General features: G+C 40.2%; 1 protein-coding gene across 2 annotated transcripts in view; it reads right to left on the reverse strand.

The window, feature by feature from the left end:
• LOC142144085 (glutathione S-transferase 3-like) overlaps nucleotides 1-14,840 on the reverse strand; it is a 48,219-nt gene extending 33,379 nt beyond the window's left edge. The window contains exons 1-6 of one of the 2 annotated variants that reach the window (XM_075202489.1): nucleotides 14,273-14,377; nucleotides 9,120-9,217; nucleotides 6,673-6,724; nucleotides 2,912-3,044; nucleotides 1,740-1,881; nucleotides 1,071-1,196 (exon numbers count right to left, since the gene is read on the reverse strand). In XM_075202489.1, the coding sequence (XP_075058590.1) occupies nucleotides 1,071-1,196; nucleotides 1,740-1,881; nucleotides 2,912-3,044; nucleotides 6,673-6,724; nucleotides 9,120-9,206 (540 nt within the window). In that variant the 5' untranslated portion in view covers nucleotides 9,207-9,217; nucleotides 14,273-14,377. Of the gene's footprint in view, nucleotides 1-1,070; nucleotides 1,197-1,739; nucleotides 1,882-2,911; nucleotides 3,045-6,672; nucleotides 6,725-9,119; nucleotides 9,218-14,272; nucleotides 14,438-14,533 lie in introns of those variants that run through there. The other variant, XM_075202490.1, reaches the window with a different exon arrangement.
• Between the last annotated feature and the right edge of the window lie 3,689 nt (nucleotides 14,841-18,529).

Consider the following 18,529-nt stretch of genomic DNA (forward strand, 5'->3'; position numbering starts at 1 on the left):
ATTTGTTATTACATTATAGACTTGCCTAAAAAAAGGATGGCACACATACACAGCAGGAAGTCAAAGTAGACTAGCACTATTTTAATATTCATTAAAAATGTACATGAACATAAGTAGCACCGTTACTCTTGGTGCCAGCGTGGGGGATCAAAAGGCATCTAAGTCATGATATTTCATGCAAAATGAATACAATTCTCCCAGCTCCATAGTGAAACTGAGCATATTCTCATTACACGGGAGAATTCAGACATGTTAAATAAATCTGAAAATACATATTTTAGCATGTAGTATTTTTTCATAGTTGCATTTTGAAATCCTCTGCCAAGAGTCGCAAAACCTGCATTTTACCCAGTGAAATGACAATATATTGAATATCACAGTGATATACTGTGAAAATAAGTTTGTTGTAGACCACAGAGACACTTAAACTGAATCAATGTGCCATGCTATGGAGCAGAGTAGAGGTAGGTTTTATGTGTACCCATTACCATAGCAGAGAAAGAATTTCCAGGCAACAAGATGTTGCAGAAATGGTCAATTGAGATACTGTTCAAAATATCTCCTCGGATGGTCACATTAATAAGATATACCAATATGATATGTTTCCACCAACCTGTACAGGTATATGGTCAGTGGCTTTAAGACCTCAATTGAGAGCCTGATGGCCAAACCATTTCATCAACAGTCAGGTAACGTAGTTCCTACTAGTCATTGGTTTCCATCCATCACCATAGGAAAGCCACAGGAATAAACAGTCAGGTGCCTATGAGCCACTGGGGCAAGCTACCACTCCTCGCTTTTCAAGAAGACAATATTTGCTGTCTGTAGGGAAGGCAGATCATCCACTAAGTAGACTAAGCAGAACCTCTAAAATATAGAGCAGACCTAACTGAAAGGTCGGTCAGCAGTACCCAGTCAGGCATATGTTACTAGGTTTTGGAACTCTAAAAAAGGACAGCCCACAAGTGTTTGTTCAGTGAAATCTGCCATCTGAGGTAGCAATGATACATACTAATGTCATACTGTCAAACCAAAAACATAAGATCAGTGGGATGTTGTGCAATGCTTACCTGTAAGTTAGGAAAGTCCTGTAGGATGTCATCATGGAACTCTTGCACTGATAAAATGACATCAAGCAGCAGCACATCTGCCATACTCAGCTGGTTTCCAACCAAAAAATCCTGATTTTCTAAGGCCTAAAACGATAAATAAACTAGCTGAATTCCATACACCTCTTTTTCCTTCTGGCAATTGACTGGGGTATGCTGCGCCCATCAGTAATTTATGCTATGAGGGTCCCCACTAGGGTCTAATATATTAGATGTAATTTGATACCCATATACCATAAATACACACAAATCTGTAATGTTGACACATTCATGATTTTCTGAAAAAAAAATGCTATAAAGTCCCATTTCCATCGGAGTATCTTCAGGCGCTTTAATGGACCATTCAAGCCTGGTTCCTGGTTTAATTCACAACAGAATATGCTATGAATGATACACTGAAAAAGGTAACCTGACCATAAACTGGCTTTTGGGTGTAAACTTGTGCCAGGTTGCTACCCCTGGCTCTGGGAATCAGAAGACGGCAAAAGGTTTAGAACAGAAGTCATAATAATTTACACATTGTCTTGTGGTGTATTTCAAAGCCGTTCCTACAGTATAAACATTGGTTAGATAACTACATTGTAGAATGATGCGTCATTTACATGTCGATTTACATAGAACGCTTCTTACTTTGTTATATACAGGCAAGTATCTGTTCACTGCTTTGTCTTTGATGAGGCATCTTTGTTTCTCCTTGGCATCTTCAGGAAGAAAGAATATGGACAGTACCAGTGTAAACAAGTCACATACTCCCTCTGCATACATGTCAATGCTGGAATGAAAAGCAGCAAATGTTTATTAGATTAATCACCTGAATCAAATACATACATTAAAGAGACCAGTTTCAAAGGCTCATTTACCAACATTGCATATAAACCATAGTAACCAGACATTTTCTTTTGTTGTCTAAATACCACTACACACATTGGTTGCTATGGGGCAATGCAAACTAAATGCAATGTTAGTAAAAGAATTGTACAGTATATTAGAACAATGTCATTTTAAATCAGTTCACTGATGAGAAGACTTGGGATTTGTTTTAATAACATAGTTCTTTGTACATAAGTGTTAGAAGCAAACCTGATTGGTTGCTATTTATATTTTGTAATCGCTACACTATAGAAGTGAGGGGACGCGTGTTGTTCTGGCAGAGTTATAATCTTATATTTCCTGTATGCTTCATATACCGGCTTTTGGTAGGGTAGAGGCACTCTGGCACAGCAAACCAGCATGGATTTGTTCCTTTGTTTGTACATAACAGGTAGTGTTTAAGTTGATCTCATAGTCACACTAGTACAAGTTCAGTGAAAACTGAGTGATTACACTACCTGCTATGCACGGTTCAGAAGCAGATAGACCCTGTGTTCCTGTGACCAGTATATAGTTTGGGATGTTTACCAAGTAGTGGCACATTGGTGCCTTCTGCAATGAGCAGATCTTCATTGAATGTTACGAGTATCAATCTCACATGATTGAGGTTATATAGATTAATGCTTCATAAGTTTCGGAATAAAATACAAATGGACTGATCTCTGCTGCGTGGCATTACTATAGCCATTGCTCTACAATGCATAAAAAAAATAAAAAATATGGATGTAGGTCTTTTTTTGTTTTGTTAAATACACTTTCCGTACTTCGTATGTACACCACAAATACGTACTCCTAGGTCCATATGCAGATTTGATCGAATCCTCCACTTACGGCTCCTTCCACTTGAATATTTTCCTAGCTTACATTCAGGGGCCTCCAGTGTGTCCAATGCTACGCAAGGAAGAAAACAACAAAACAAGGGATGTACTTACTATGCTTTTTCTTTCAGGTCCTTTCCATTCAAGTTGTACTTCCCAGCTATGTAATTCAGGATGGCTCTAGTTTGTACGAGCTTCAGGCCATCTATTTCCACCATTGGGACTTGCTGAAACATCAAATCTCCAGCTAAAGATGCAAATAATAATATGAATGAGTTGTTTAAGCTGGAATATTTATTAGGAAATGTGTGATGGTTCAGTCACTACATCTGAGTGACTTGACAGGCTGCAGGCTCATGGCTGATTCTTCAAAAAAATTATAAAAAAAAAAAATCCACTACCACTACATGTAATCAGAGTTCACGTAAACTTTGTGCAATATGATTCCTAGAATAAAACTTCATACTGGATTTAGATGAACCCGTACTACCTAAACATTCATTTTGAATAGGGACATTTCTTACAGGAACTACAGTCAAGTCCATAAATATAGGGACATCGCCACAATTCTCATATTTTGGCCTATATACACCAGTTTCATTTCAAATCCATTGTGGTGGTGTATATAGCCCAAAATATGAGAATTGTGCCGATGACTGTATATTCCTCCAGCTACATCAATGGCTTAGTTGACCTCTTGTTTCAGAATTGCATTTGTTCCATATTCACCATAACGGTCATTTATCAAATAAACATTTGAGCCCCCCTCAAGCTTTGCACCTGGGCGGCAGCCACTATTGTACAGCCCTAGTTATGACTCTGCTTCAAACCCACTGACATCGGAAGGATGAGGCACTGGTGGGAGCCTGGGCCATAGACCACGGACTGCTGACCGAAGATGGCAGGAAACACAGTAGAGGTAAGTGCTATAAAGTCTACTACAGTGTATACAGATGATGGTTGCATATAGGATAGGAATTAGATTTGCAAACATAAGAAGCTCAACATATGTCCCATGTTTTCTTTCAATACATTTCAGAATTAAAGTTATATTGTATATCTAATTTAAGATTACATTAAAGAATACCCAATTATATTAATCTTCAGTTTTCCTATTAGTTGGACACCCTATTTGTATACTTTTGGTCTATACAAATTAGCCCCAACCTGCTCATAACCTGGAATATGGTCAAACACTTGAAATATAATCTTCAGGCAGCATTAACTGTGCCAAAAAGATTTTTAAATTAAAATTGCCCTAGCCTGGACCTCATACTCTGTAAAGTAAACATGAGAACCCCAATATTCCACATTATACATGTTCTGGGTCAAATGAAGATTCCAAGAGCTGCTCTTCTGCATGTACAATGCAAGAGAAAGGCAGGACTGAGGAAAATACACATGTTCTGGAGCTGCACTCTGTCTACTACATGAGAAAGACATCTTGTGGCTACTGCTGCACTGAGACACCAAGAAGATGGTGATTGAAGGGAAACAGATGGGCCTGTGCAGCATAGATGGGTTAAGTGTCTAATGCGCACAGTGTTGTTGAACAATGCTGGTAACCGTGGTAATAAATATCCACCTAGCAACTAATTATTTCAATGGGTGCCGCTCTCCAGAAACCTTAGACATTTGGGAATCAATTTCCTGGTGTACGTTTGGCAGAATCAATTTATTTTAGCAAAATGGACTATGTAATAAAAGATAAAAAATATAAAGTTTATCAAGTTCACATGCGAAAGCAAAATATTGGCATTTTTTTTTGCCCAAAGGTGGGTCACATGGACTTGAGCAGGTTTTGTGAAACCGTTCAAGCCCCACGGTTGATCCTTATTCATACAGGTAAATCCAACCAGAGCTGCCTTATTACATTATTGGGGCACCCAATTGCCCTGGCATAATAGGCAGGATCATCTTTTCCATTGGGCACGATGGGCAGCTGCCCGGGGGCCCCGCAGGCAAGAGGGCCCCATAGGCATGGCTCTTAATGAGAATAAATAATCCTGCAAAAGTAAAAAACCTGCAAAAAAAACCCCACAAGGGTCACTGAGCAAGTACATCTCTGTATCTGTATCCATCTATATATCTATATCTATATCTATGAGCCCCGGTGTACTGCTTTGCCCGGGGGCCCATAATGTTGTTAAGATGGCCCTGATAATGGGAGGGGAAATTTATGACTAAACACTAAGGGCCTGATTCATTAAGGATCTTAAATTAAGAAGTTTCTTATTTAAGTCTCCTGGACAAAACCATGTTACAATGCAAGGGGTGCAAATTAGTTTTCTGTTTTGCACATAAGTTAAATACTGACTGTTTTTTCATGTAGCACACAAATACTTGATAGCTTATTTGTACACTGAAATTTAAAGCTGGTATTTGTGTGCTACATGAAAAAGTCAGTATTTAACTTATGTGCAAAACAAAAAACTAGTTTGCACCCCTTGCATTGCAACATGGTTTTGTCCAGGAGACTTACAGAAACTTCTTAATGTAAGATCCTTAATGAATCAGGCCCTAAGAGTATAATGTATCAACTTCCCTTGAGAGCAATAATGTTTCAACTGACTTACATTCACATGCCATCCACATTTTGCAGAATTTATAATCTGAGGGGCAGAATTAGCTAGCTGCAAAGTGTCTCGGGAACATGCGTGAGACACCTCATGTTGGAGACTTGACAAAGAGGTGCAAGGTAAAATGAGGGGAGATTTCTACCGTAATTGCTGGCAACGTGCGCAGTGCGATATCCACGCAACAACGCCATCAATTAAACCTACCCCTAAAAATAGATTTGGAATGATGACAGTTTGAATTTATACTGCTGTATAAGTAGGATTGGGATTTTTTAATTTTTCTGTGTGTATTTTAAAAGAAAGTCTAACAAAAGAGCCAAGAGCTCCTACAAGCCTCTCGAATCCAGACACCTTTACGACAAAGCATAATGGTGGGAACCATGACTTGGTGGACCCAGGATAAATGCCCTCTAATAAAAGGATGCTGAATGCAATTCTGTTCTTAGCAGGGAACACTGAAATGAACTTGTCTACACCAAAGTGCCTGCAGCAATCAAACTTTACTAATAAGAAAGAGCAAAGACACCCTTAATTCTATTCCTACTGGAACTGTCCCCATTTAGGAGTCTCCTATACTTGCTAAACAAATCATGCTAGAATAACCAACATCTAAAAGTTACTCTCATTATACACAAGTATATATACATGTTATTCCATAGGCTGTGGACTAAATGTGGCCACACAAGCTGTTTCCACCACTCAACCTGAACTACAGAATCATTAATTTGGCTACAAATGAGTGGCCAGGTCGGATGAGATCCAGCTGATCATCTTAGGTCAAGTGGCCAGATCACTTCTAGCTTTGTTGTGGTCTGTGATTGTAGTCAGAAGATGACAGCACACTCATGTTGATAATGGTCATCTGACCACATTTTCTGCCATGCCAAATAAGGAGCCGATTAACAGATAGTATGATTATCTGGCGTGGTGGTGATTTTGGGGCCACAAACCGCGATATCAGGCCAATTGCTCACTATCAAAAATTGTATGGATAAAGCCATCTGTGGAGACATTTGTAATCATGGATCACATGAGCTGCTTTTTAATCCCAGTATAATAACCCACATGTGCAGATAGACATGTTCAAGACAAAAATAGATACAATACATGCTTAAAATACACCTTTAATCTCCCATACGCAATAACCAAGAGGATATATTTTTCTTTATAATACATTATTGCATATTTTGCCTACAAGTAAAAACAAAAAAAAAACCACACATTCATCATAAATGCTAATTTTAGAAAACTTGTTTTGGTCATTTATAGAAAAAAAAAATAATAAAAATACTGTACATTTGAGCAACTTTTCAAATTCTTCCTTTGTGTCATAGAATTGTTCTTCAAACTGAATAAAAAAAAAAGAGAAAAATAATTACAATAAATTACAACATTTGCCCATATGGGCCCTGATTGATGTTCAGATGAACGGCCATTTTTGCAGACTGTCTGGCATGAAATCGCTGTGTGCATGCTCAGAAACATACCTTAGGCCAATAAAGGCATCAGCTCTAAATTCAAATGATACCTACTACTGCTTTTGACTTGAGGCAGAATGGGGGAGGAAAGGGTTGGACTAATGAAGGCCATGCACAGTAAAGCTATTCATACGTTGATGCGGCCGATTCAAGTTCTGTGTTTCTCGTAAGTTTCACCCATTTCATTTGCACCCACTACAGGGCAGGTGTGAGTGCCGACTGACATGGCTTAGTCTTTGTACCCAGGAGAGCAGACATTCTCCCAGACGACATGGAGCATATTGAAGTGATTTCACGTCATCAAGCCCCGCCCCCTGCTTTTAAATGCCGAGAATTTTAGCATTTCTTTGCAGGTGGCAGGGATAGGGTGATGCAATAGCATCGCTACACCCCCTCCTACCCCATCACATGACTTGCTACAGGATCTCCCAGAGCAGAGGTTTTAAAAGTTGGCAAGTATGATATACAGTATGCATTAAAAGCATCTTTAATTATGTATTTAATGGGGGAAATAAATCCATACTTTTATTAATGCTTATACTGTTAAGAGTTGGCCATTTATGTATGCACACACACTTGTGTATACAGTAGACTGTTTGCCTAAAAGGTACATGCCTTTCACAGACAGGAGCCTACACCCAGGGGCGCCGAGGGGAGTTACTAATTACCAGGGCCTGAGCATACCAGGGGGCCCGGGCTGCACTGTAGAGCAGATAACATCCGGCTGGGAGGGGGCAGTGCTAATCGGGACAGCCCCATCAGTGACAGGCTGTCACTGAACTAATGGAGACAGGCAGCCAGGCAACAAATCAGACGGATGTCAGGCTGCCTGTCATTTCAGAGCAACAGCCTCTGGAGATGAGTTGAGTACAAGGGACTGGGGGTGTTATAGCCTGGCTTTGTGTATACATGTGGAATTGTGTGTGTGAGTATGTATGTATATGGCATTGTGCGTGGTGTCTGGGGAGGGGACGTGGTGTATTGGGGGGGGGGGGTGATGTGATATGTGGCAGGGGGTGGCGTGATGTGGCTGGGGAAGGTGTGATAAATGTAATATTTTATTATAATGTATGCATTATATACTGCATGATCTGTGTTATGTACGGTGTTCACTTATTGCTTGCTTCTCCACATTTACATTTTCCAACATTCCAGGATCCATGCAAGTATCCAGTACCAGGTTGTGAAAGCTGCAACAGGTAGGTGAAAGTAACCCCATTTTAATACATAATGGGGGAATTCAATTAGCCGCTAATTGTCTCCGGAACGTCTGCGAGACGTTTTGCGGCGGAAATTTGACAGAAATCTCCCTTTTTACCTTGCACCTCTATGGGGTGCGAGGAAAAATGAGTGGAGACTCCTACCGCAAGTGCCGGCAATGAACGCTGCACGTCACATCGCTGGCAATTTAATTTCCACCAATATGTCATGTCTAAAGAGGTGCAGCCATGCCCATGTTGACTACACCTCCAACATTATGCGGCCCCTTTGGAGGCAGCAGCATACAGCACCCTTGTTGCTCGCCTATGCACCCCCCACAAAAAACATTTGCTGCATCCGGGCCCAAAATTTCTCTTGGCGGCCCAGCACACACCCAGATTCAAATTGAAATGCATCTTCAGTCTGCTTGGAATTGAATGTGGTCAGAACTATACACCAATTCTGGGTTTTGTTTTTTGTTTTTTAAACGCAACTTGCGTGCAAGCTGCATCAGAACATGAATCAGGCCCATCTTGTCTATATTCAATCCTGAATCAAACATGTCACTGCAGAGCCTGAATATAAATACCAAGCTGGAAACTAAACCAAGATCAATAAATAAATTGTTCTTTCAATTAATGTAAACAGATTCTTATTAAGACTACATTTTATGACAAGTACATTTACAGCAAGTGAACAAAAGTCGTCATGAGATGTCTCCTAGGTTTTATAGACCAGGGTTGGTGGAACTGTCAGCTGAGAAGCATCACCAGTGAACAAAGAGTGAACTTGAAGAATGTTGTTGGATCACTGATCACTATGGCAAAAAACAGAACCTATACTCGCTTGTCAGACAGGAAGTGCAGAGCTGAGCACAGACAAAGCATAATCTACCCACCCACCTCATTCTCACCCATTCCTTTACAACCTGTAAAATGATAGGTTTACCATACGGATCATTGAACTTTAGTTCTGTTTGCAGTTGTGTGCTGAATGCCAGTCATTCAGGGTTCACATGCTTGTGATATTACAATCTGGTATTATACAATCTGGTATTATACTAACCGCAACACCAGCTGCACTTAGCAGCCACCTGACACACTCCATTCTACCGCGTCCATTGAAGTAGTGAAGTCTTGGTTTCTCAGTCATGATTACTTGCCCTGAAAACAAGCAATAGTTAGAAAATTGATAGTAATTTGACAAACATAATTTTTTACCTTATTGTATGTTAAAATAAGATGTAAATATTTTATCTTTCCAAAACTATAATACAATTTTTCTATTATAGAACAAGAAGGCCTGATGAATTAATTCCCCCTCTCCTTAGTGCTGGCATTAGGGCAAACGTGTCAGATGGAGTGAGATGGATAAGAAATGCAAGTAGAGTCAGCAGGACTTTGGAAACACAAGATGTAGAACGTTTTGAGTAGTGTTTCACTTGGGTATGGTGTATATTTAATTCTTATTCAACAATGACTACATGTAAGAGGTTTTGTAGTGGGTAAGATTGGAAGCAGCCTGTAGCCAATTAGAAGATTCACAGGGCGAGCCCAGTAGCTAATCAGAGCATTCCAACATTCAGACAATGTTGAGAGCCAATAAATGCAGCAACAAATCTGTATGAAACACACAGCTGTGTATGATGCAGCACTAATACATGCAGCTTATGGACATATTAGATTAAAACCTGTTAATTCAGGTCCACTTTTAAAATGTCAACATACAAAACTCACACTGCTGCACACTTAGAGGTGATCACATATGCGCCCAGAATGGATGTATGGCGAAAAATAAAAAATAAATAAATAGCATTTTGGCCAGGCTTAAGTCAGCAGTAACAAATCTCTATACTTCTGCCCAGGATAGCATAGAGAATAAGTAAAGATATAGTAGAGATGTTGCTTCACAGGGTTATTTGTAAAATCTAAAGTTGCATAATCCCATTTGTGCACAATATAATAATGTAGTCCAGTGTCATACATGAGAGAATAGTGCATCGACAGATATCCATAAAAGGAGAAGTCACATTTTCAATATAAAACAAATACAAAATAAACAGTTTTCAATTTTTAAAACCAAAATCAGAATTCTTGGGTACCTACAAGAAAAATATTAAGTCAAACAGTTTGAAGGCCACCAAGATAATTAATGAAATACTATCAGTTGGAGGAGTCCAGACAAAATCAGATACGGCTAGGAAGCGCTGCAGATCGTTACACCAGCCAGAACCCTCGAGAAGGTCTGCAAATGCAATCACCATCACAGTACTATGGCCTACCCTTCACTGTCACTAGTTATCCCTGCCGCCCCCCCCCCCCCCCTTCAGGCACAAGTAATTGATCTAAAAAAAATAAAAAAATCCCTCGGTATTAGATACTTTCAAAAGGTAGGATTTGGACAACATAGGGTGAAAGAAATGTGTCAGAAAACTAAGCTTCCTAAGCCTTATTCTAGTACATTGTAGCAGATCAATTCCAATAGTTTACTTTTGATGTCCCTTTGTTTTCATCATGAAAACATAATACAATGTATAAATGCATACATGTACTAGTCTGATACTTTGATATCAGTGAGCACAAAAAAAATATCAAAACAGGAGCAGTACATAATTGTTAGAGCACAGTGGACATGTAGCATCATATGCAGTGATCAGGGCAGTTATACAAGGAGGGCTGTAGTGATGAGCAGCTTTGAAAGTACAGAAAGGACTTCACATTTCAGTTTGGGAGTCTATAAAGCAGTGAAGCAGATATGGATTGGGTAAGCCTGGCAGTGGCAATGAAGTAAGAGTTTCAAAGTTACTCCAATTTAACCCCCTCCCCCCTTTTTATCAACCCCTCCCCCAGCTGGTAAAAGCAGCTGGGCTTGCATGTCAAGTTGCCTCGCAATTCATTGAAAATATTTCCATGGTGCTGAAAACAGAAGAAATGAGTGTTCACCCCAGAATAAAGGATGATTTTTTTTTTTTTACAGGATTAGAGGTCCATACAAGAAAACACTGCCAAATTGAGGACATGCCATGCTCATGCACATAGCACTTTCACAGGAGAGGGATCCAGCAAAACCAGAGAGGGTTCAGCTAGATCCCATTATAAGCTTCCAGTACCTCCATCCTGAGGCATTACTTTACTACCAAAAGCAAAGCTTTTTGCAGCTTAATAAATTAACTAATGCTGCTGTCGCCATAAAGGTAGATGGGGACAGAAGTAAGCTCCATTAATTGGATTAAGGCTGCTGTTAACTCTTTCTTAAACAAAAAATTTGTGAAAGCCTTTTACCGGTGTTTACATAGGCATCTTAAATAGATCTCCAAAATATCTAGAATCACAGCATTATGTATTGCTGCTATGAGGAGCTGTCAATCTATACAAATGAAATGACTGGCAGAACTAGTTGGACAGCAGTTTAATAAAGGATACATTTCCTGCTAAAAAAAAAAATAAAAAAAATATAAGATCGCCTTGGTGGAGGCAAATGAAAGAATGAGTCAGCAGTGGTGGAAATGCTGGTAGATATTATGGAAGTTACTTTCTTAATAAAAGTAAATAGCATGAATAAAATGGACCAGAAGAGCAGCCCCAGCTAGGTAGTATGATGACACATGAAAATGTATACAAAAGATACAGGTGGGCAAAGCCCAGTATTTACTTGCGCTAAGAGATGACATTGGATGATGGTGAATTATAACATGGAAGGATGGGGCAACTGCCCTGGGGCCAGAGCAGATAAAATTGGGCAGATGACTGTGCCACCTTCTTGGTATCCCAGAGACTACACAATTATTAGGAATTGCAGTACTTTTTTGTTTTGTAAATGTCAGTCTCCACTCATGGTTTAGTTGTAGAAGCTTAGTTTATAATGGTGTTTACTGTTTGAGGTGTGTATAATTACTTTAAACATGATCAATGTGCTGAAATAAACAAGAGACATAACTTGTCCGAGATAGAACTTCTGTTTTATTCAGTTGTTTTTCCTTTGTGTAGAGTGAAACGTCCAAAAAAAAAAAAAAAAGTACTTCTAAGTGTGCAATTATATAAGCTGTATAAATGTAAAACACTTTTTTGGCCAGTAAGGTGCTGCACAGCGCTGTGGCTCCTTACAAATCTACAGGAATAAAGTAATTAAATTATAATAGGTGAAAGTATCCTATTTAACAAAGCCCACAGGCCATTGAAAACTATTGCCAGAGATAGCCAACCAAGCTTCCTTATGCAAATTAACGCTGCTGTACTTCTATCGCTATAACCAGTGGAGGCACCCCTAAGGAAAAAAAACACTGTATTGTTAAATTCAGTGGTATAGAATAAATAGACCCTTAAGTCTATTACTACTGCTGTTGCTAAATGACATCTCTCAGAGTTCTAAATAGTGCCACCTCTGAGATATTCGTTAACTAAAACAAACAAAAATTAAACTATAATATATTTTGTACACATTTTTACAATAGTTCTTTCACATCTTTTTGTCAAACCCATTCTAATAGATTGTACATCACACTAAGATTAGTGCACTCTAAATACTAAAGAGGAACTACACATTTATCAAAGAAACCCAATTTCATGGGTGTAGCTACTTGTCTCTGTTGAAGTGCAAGTCATGCCTTCGGTCACATGACAGTCAGCTCATTAAAACAATAAACCCTCTGTTTAATTAGTATGCTTATATAAGACTAATGCCAGGTAGGATTCAGAGATGAGTAAAATGTTTTGCTGTAGGAATATAAAGCTAAATAATTTGTGCAAGGTTTGACATCTCACACTTAACCCTACCCAGGCCACAACATTGTCTTGTGTCAGCATATTAAGGCTCATTTGTCATGAAATTTACCAAGGATGTTCCAAAGCCACATTGATCCAAAGTGTATGCAACACAAGGAGAGCATGATAAAGATATTTCTCCACCATTAACCTGACATATTTGTGTAGATACAATTTAAAATGTGTGTACTATATAAAACATATTTAGGGACATTTTTGAAAACTAGGAGGTCTAGTGTTGCCCATATAAATGCTGCGCTTATCAACCTGGAAAACCACCCTAAGTCAGCCCTTTGACATCCCTGATGAAGGCCAATACAAGTAATGAATTCCATAATTTTAAACCAATTTGTACACATCCCAATTAACATCTGCTAGGTATCTATGGGAAATCTGGTCTGCCAATAGGTAGCAGTGTGCTTGTGTCTGCTATTGTGTGCAGTCAACCTCACGTTTTGTCCCCCATAAAATCTGTCTTTTGAGCCCGAGTGGATCTGTTTAATTTGACTATACATATGTGTGTGGCCAGGTTAGAGCCAAATGTTTGGCAACTGGACTAGAGGGGCCCATTTATCAACCAATAATCCAACCCAAAACTGCAGGGAATTAAAGCATAGGAATAGTATAAGGCTATTTATTAATGGAGGACCACAGCAGATATCTCCACCTCTTCAGTTGCAACTCAATTCCTTATAGGTGTCTATGGGGACTGAGATTTTGCTCTAATTAACAAGCTCTGAAATTAGAAACTTGATCCCAGTAGCCAAAGCCATCTGAAGCCATCTGTGTTAGCCATTATATTCCATGGGGAAAATCATCACAAATTTTCTGAATTCCATATTGAGTTACATGATGACATTAATGTGTTTTTCAGTAAATGACGTAGTCATAAGTTCAGTACATTGAACAATATTGAATTGCATAATGTAACTAACCAATGATGTCCTGGACATACTAATGTCCTGGGCAAGGACAAACATGCCTAAGCTACTAGCATTGTTCAGTCACTACGGAATAGTTATATCAGGTTCCTAACCTGATATTACTACAGTATATCCCATGGGTATTTTATATCCCTGGGTCTTTCTTCTTCAATGACTGAATGCATGATCACAGCCTCAGCTGTATCTAATTCATGTTCTTTGTAAACGACACGAACAGGAGACAAATATGCCATTGGACAATATTTATCTGGCAAGTGTGAGGGCTTCATTCACATACACAGCGTGTACGTTGTGGGGTATGATTTGTGGTCACGTTTGTCACTATCTAAATCAGTATCAAATGAGCATATTTATCAGAATAGAAGGCACAAACAATCACACACACATTTCCGGACTCCAGCCGAACATGCAGTTTAGTAATATCGACATAGGAACATAGTTTATCCTGTTAAGAGCAGAATAAAGTTCTACAAGCATCGTAACTCTATCTTGTGCATGTAAATGTAAATCTTACCCTTTATCCAAGTAACCGAGACCAACACTATAAGCTGTGTAGGATAGCTCGCTGCTGCAACTAGTGCAAGGAACGAGTGAATGACTATATAGAGAGGCGAGGTCCAACCCACCAATCCCCTTGTAGCATGTTGGTAGATTTGAATACTGAAGCAGTCACAGACTCCTGAAGGTTTCAAAGGTAAAATAATCAGATTAGAAGTTTATGGGGAGTCATAAATCCTAATAGTGTAGGCAATAATTGTCGCAGAAACAAACTGACCATTTTCAGCAGTCGCCATAATCTTAAGAATTTAGGATTCCTAGCCTACATATTAGGATTCGTTCCCTTCTTTTTTCGGATGTGAGGGTGATTTGGTGTAACATCTGTCACCGCATTGATCGCTAGATTCAAAATGGGCTGATCTGATTGGATAGGCGGGTGTCCCTTTCTTCCCTCATCCACATTTGTCTCTCCTGACGCTTAGCGCTCAGTTGCAGAGAATCGGGGTCCCAGCATAGAAGAAAACGTACTAGGAAGGTATAAGTCTTCAAGACACGCATCCACGACGGCACTGCGAGTGGCAGAATGCCTTCTTTTTCTTTTTAAGTAATTTCAACTACATCACATTATTTGGCTTTCTGGAACGGCCAATTATACATGTAGTGTCAGCACCTATTCTCAGCAATAATGTAAGCAACGTTAATGTTGGCTGGACTAGATATCAAGATGATCATGGAGGTAGTGATTGTTATTATTCTTTATATAAAAACAACATATTATGCAGCACTGTACAGAGACTTTAAACATAATACTAATGGACTCCAAATCACAATGCAAACCCTCCCAACATTTGGGGAGGTGGCATCAGGACAGAATGCTTTCAAACGCTAGGCTGCCCATTCTCCTCTCCCCACAAAACACCTTCATTGCCGTGCACACTGGTACAGTGCTGCGGAATGAGTGTCGCTAAATAAAAAGATGATGATGATGATGATGAAAGTATTGCGGTGGAGCAATGAGCAGGAGCAGATAGTGAGAATTGTGTGTCCAGCGGTAGGTGAGATGTCACCAGCTTATGAAAAGGAGCAGGGTGAGCAAGACGACATGCAAGGATGATTTCTGGGTGTGGGTGTGAGGGTTATTTATGTTTATGTAGGCTGGTGAGTTTGGTGGGTGCCGAGTACAAAACCGTTTATGTGTACTGTGCTAACTAGAGATGCTCACGCTCGGTTCCCCGAGAACTGAACACACCCGAACTTAGCAGATCCGAGTACCGAGCTGAGCGCCCTCGGAATTGAAAACGAGGCAAAATGTCATTGTTACGTCGTCGGATCTCGGGAGCATAGCCGGATTAAGGGGGGGGGGGCACAGGGGGCACGTGCCCCGGGCCCCCTCTCTCCGAGGGCCCCCTGCCGCCTGCATTAACTCGCCAGCTGTCAGTTGCTGTCTGACAGCAACTGACAGCATCTGCTCCGGGCCCCCCTTACTCCGCGGACCCCCCCGTCGCCCGTATGATCTAACCTGTCTGTTGCTGTCTGACAGCACTGCCCGTGATTTTTATTTTTTTGCGGCGGGAGGGGGGGGTTGCGGGCGGTGTCGGGGCTGCTCCTCTTCGTTGGAGGGCGGAGCAGGGTAGCAAAAAAAAAAAATAGAGAATTACTCACCTGTTCGCGGCGCCGGCGTCCTTCCTCTCTGCTCTGTTAACACTGAATGACAGGCGTGACGTCATCAAGTCTCTCAGCTAGATCTCAGCATCTGCAATCTACACTGTCATCATATTCACACTCATCAGTGTGTACATCATCCTCAAACAATACTAATTCACCCCCGCTGGAAGTCTGTGTACTTTGATGTAATTGACGGTAATGGCCTTCCTCATGGAATTTGTAGTTCATTTTACGGAAGAGCTATCATGATTTTTGGGCAATTCTTTTAAACCAGACCAAATGTCAAAATGTTGTGCAGACTCATCTGCATCACCACTGGGTGTCTTGGGAAATCTAAGTTTTTTTCCTAGCAGCAATATCCAGAGAAACTGAAGGAGGAGACGTCATTGTGTCATGTACCACTTGAGCTCTCAGCTTGCTGACCAGGAGCTCATTGCATCTCTTCAGATCTGGGTTAGTTGGAAAGGAAGAAAAGACATAGCTCTTAAACCTAAGATCAAGCTCAGTTGCCAAAATGTAATTATCCGATTTCAAGATGTTGATAACTCTTGGATCTTGGCGAAGCGAATAAAGTACTTAATCTACAAGTCCAACATAATTAGCGGAATTGCTTTGTTTCATTTCCTCCAATTTCTCTTGCTGCTTTTCAAAAAGTCTAATTAGGGGAATCACTTGACTCAAGCAAACAGTGTCTGCACTCTCTTCACAGGTGACTACTTCGAGTGGTTTCAGCACCTTGCATAACACGGAAAGTATTCACTGTGCTGGACTAAAGTACGTTCCCCCTATATGTTATTCTTCTTGCAGCTGCTGCATTCCCCTACATGCTGTTGCAGAATCCCGAAAATGACCCTAAATATTTTGGGACACAGACAGCATCTCCTGCATTTTATTGTTATTTTTTTAAAAAACTTCTGTACCACCAAGTTGATTGTGTAAGCAAAATAGGGAATGTGATGGAATTCCCCCCGCTGTAATGCTCTAACAATTTTGGTGGCGTTATCAGAAATCACATATCCTCAGGAGAGTTCAAACAGGATAAGCCATGTTGCAATGACATCCCTTAGTTTTTCAAACAGGTTGTCAGCGGTATTACCTCTGACCTGTGCCTTGTCTCGTCTCGGATAACCACCTCTCACTCCCACCTTCAAGACTTCTCCCGTGCTGCTCCCAGCTTATGGAATTCCCTACCACGCTCAATCAGACTTTCCCACAGCCTTCAAATCTTAAGATGCTCTTTGAAAACCCATCTCTTTTTTTAGAGGTGACCTTATCCTCGATAACACTATTCACACTAATGCACCCTCACAACTATCCCAATCTCCACTCTGAGCCACACTCGCTCCTCTTGTTTCAGCTGTGCCCTCTTCCCTTTAGAATGTAAGCTCTCTAATGTGCAGGATCCTCCATACCCTTTGTTTTCATATCTTCATTCATTTTGTCTGCCTTGTCTGTTCTTGTTTTACGTATGTCTTAGTTTATGTATGTCCTTGTCTTCCCTACTGTACGGCGCTGTGAAGCACTGTGGTGCCTTACAAATTTACTATAATAATATTAATAATATGCCTCTTAGTGAAGCAGATAATACACAGAGTAGCCTGCCTCTGAAAAATGCAACGTTCTTGGGTACATGCTGCTGCTGTCTCTGCTGGTGAAGGCGAATCATCAACCCAGTGGGCTGTCACAATCATATAATCTTTAGTTTGCCCAGTTCTGCTTGTCCACATATCTGTGGTTAAGTGTACAGTGGGTAGAATGGCATTTTGTAGCCCAATAATTAAATTTTTACGAACCTTCTGGTAGAGGTGAGGAATAGCTTTTCTAGTAAATTGGTGTCGTCATGGAATTTGGTAACGGGGACAGAAGACCTCAAGTAAATGTCTAAAACCAGCTGCATTAATAGTGGATATTGGACGCAGATCTAATACTAGCATAGTCACCATGGCATCTGTGATCCGCTTTGCGACTAGGTGATAGCTTTCATACTTGCTTCCTTTTGCAAAGATTGTTTAACAGTCAGTTGTTGTAAATTACTAGTAGCCTTCTTTTGGGTCAGCTTCTGGGTTGAAGATCCACCCCCAGCAGCAGGAGCAGCAGTAGTGGGCCTAACGCTTAAGGATTCTTCTGAGGAGTCCTGGATAGGGGAGGAGTCATCTCGCCTTAGAAACTTAGATGCAGGACTAAATTCGATCACTTGTGAGGATATTGTCGATGAAGGTGTTGGGGTGTAGATTGCAGGACTGCTTGTTGTTATTTTTTCTTATAAGTTTCTGATTTTCACAAAAACTTTTCAAGAACTCGCTTCAAATGGCGTAACATGAATGAGGTTCCTAGATGGTTAAGGTCCCTACCTCTACTGACTGTGGCTTTACAATGCTACAAATGGCTAGACAACTGTTGTCAGGATTTGGGTAAAAATAATTCCACACAGAAGAGGTGGATTTTTTGGTCTTATGCCCAGGCATGACAATGGCCTTCTTATTATCACTGGCAAGAACTGCTGCAATCTTTGTTTGAAAGTGTATGAAAATAATATTGTGACCTGTGAGGTTGTCAAAATTGACTGCAAATGACTTGAAATTAGTGTTATTTAGGTTACTAATAATGT

This window comes from Mixophyes fleayi, chromosome 3 (genome assembly GCF_038048845.1).
Source record: "Mixophyes fleayi isolate aMixFle1 chromosome 3, aMixFle1.hap1, whole genome shotgun sequence".
Taxonomy (NCBI): domain Eukaryota; kingdom Metazoa; phylum Chordata; class Amphibia; order Anura; family Limnodynastidae; genus Mixophyes; species Mixophyes fleayi.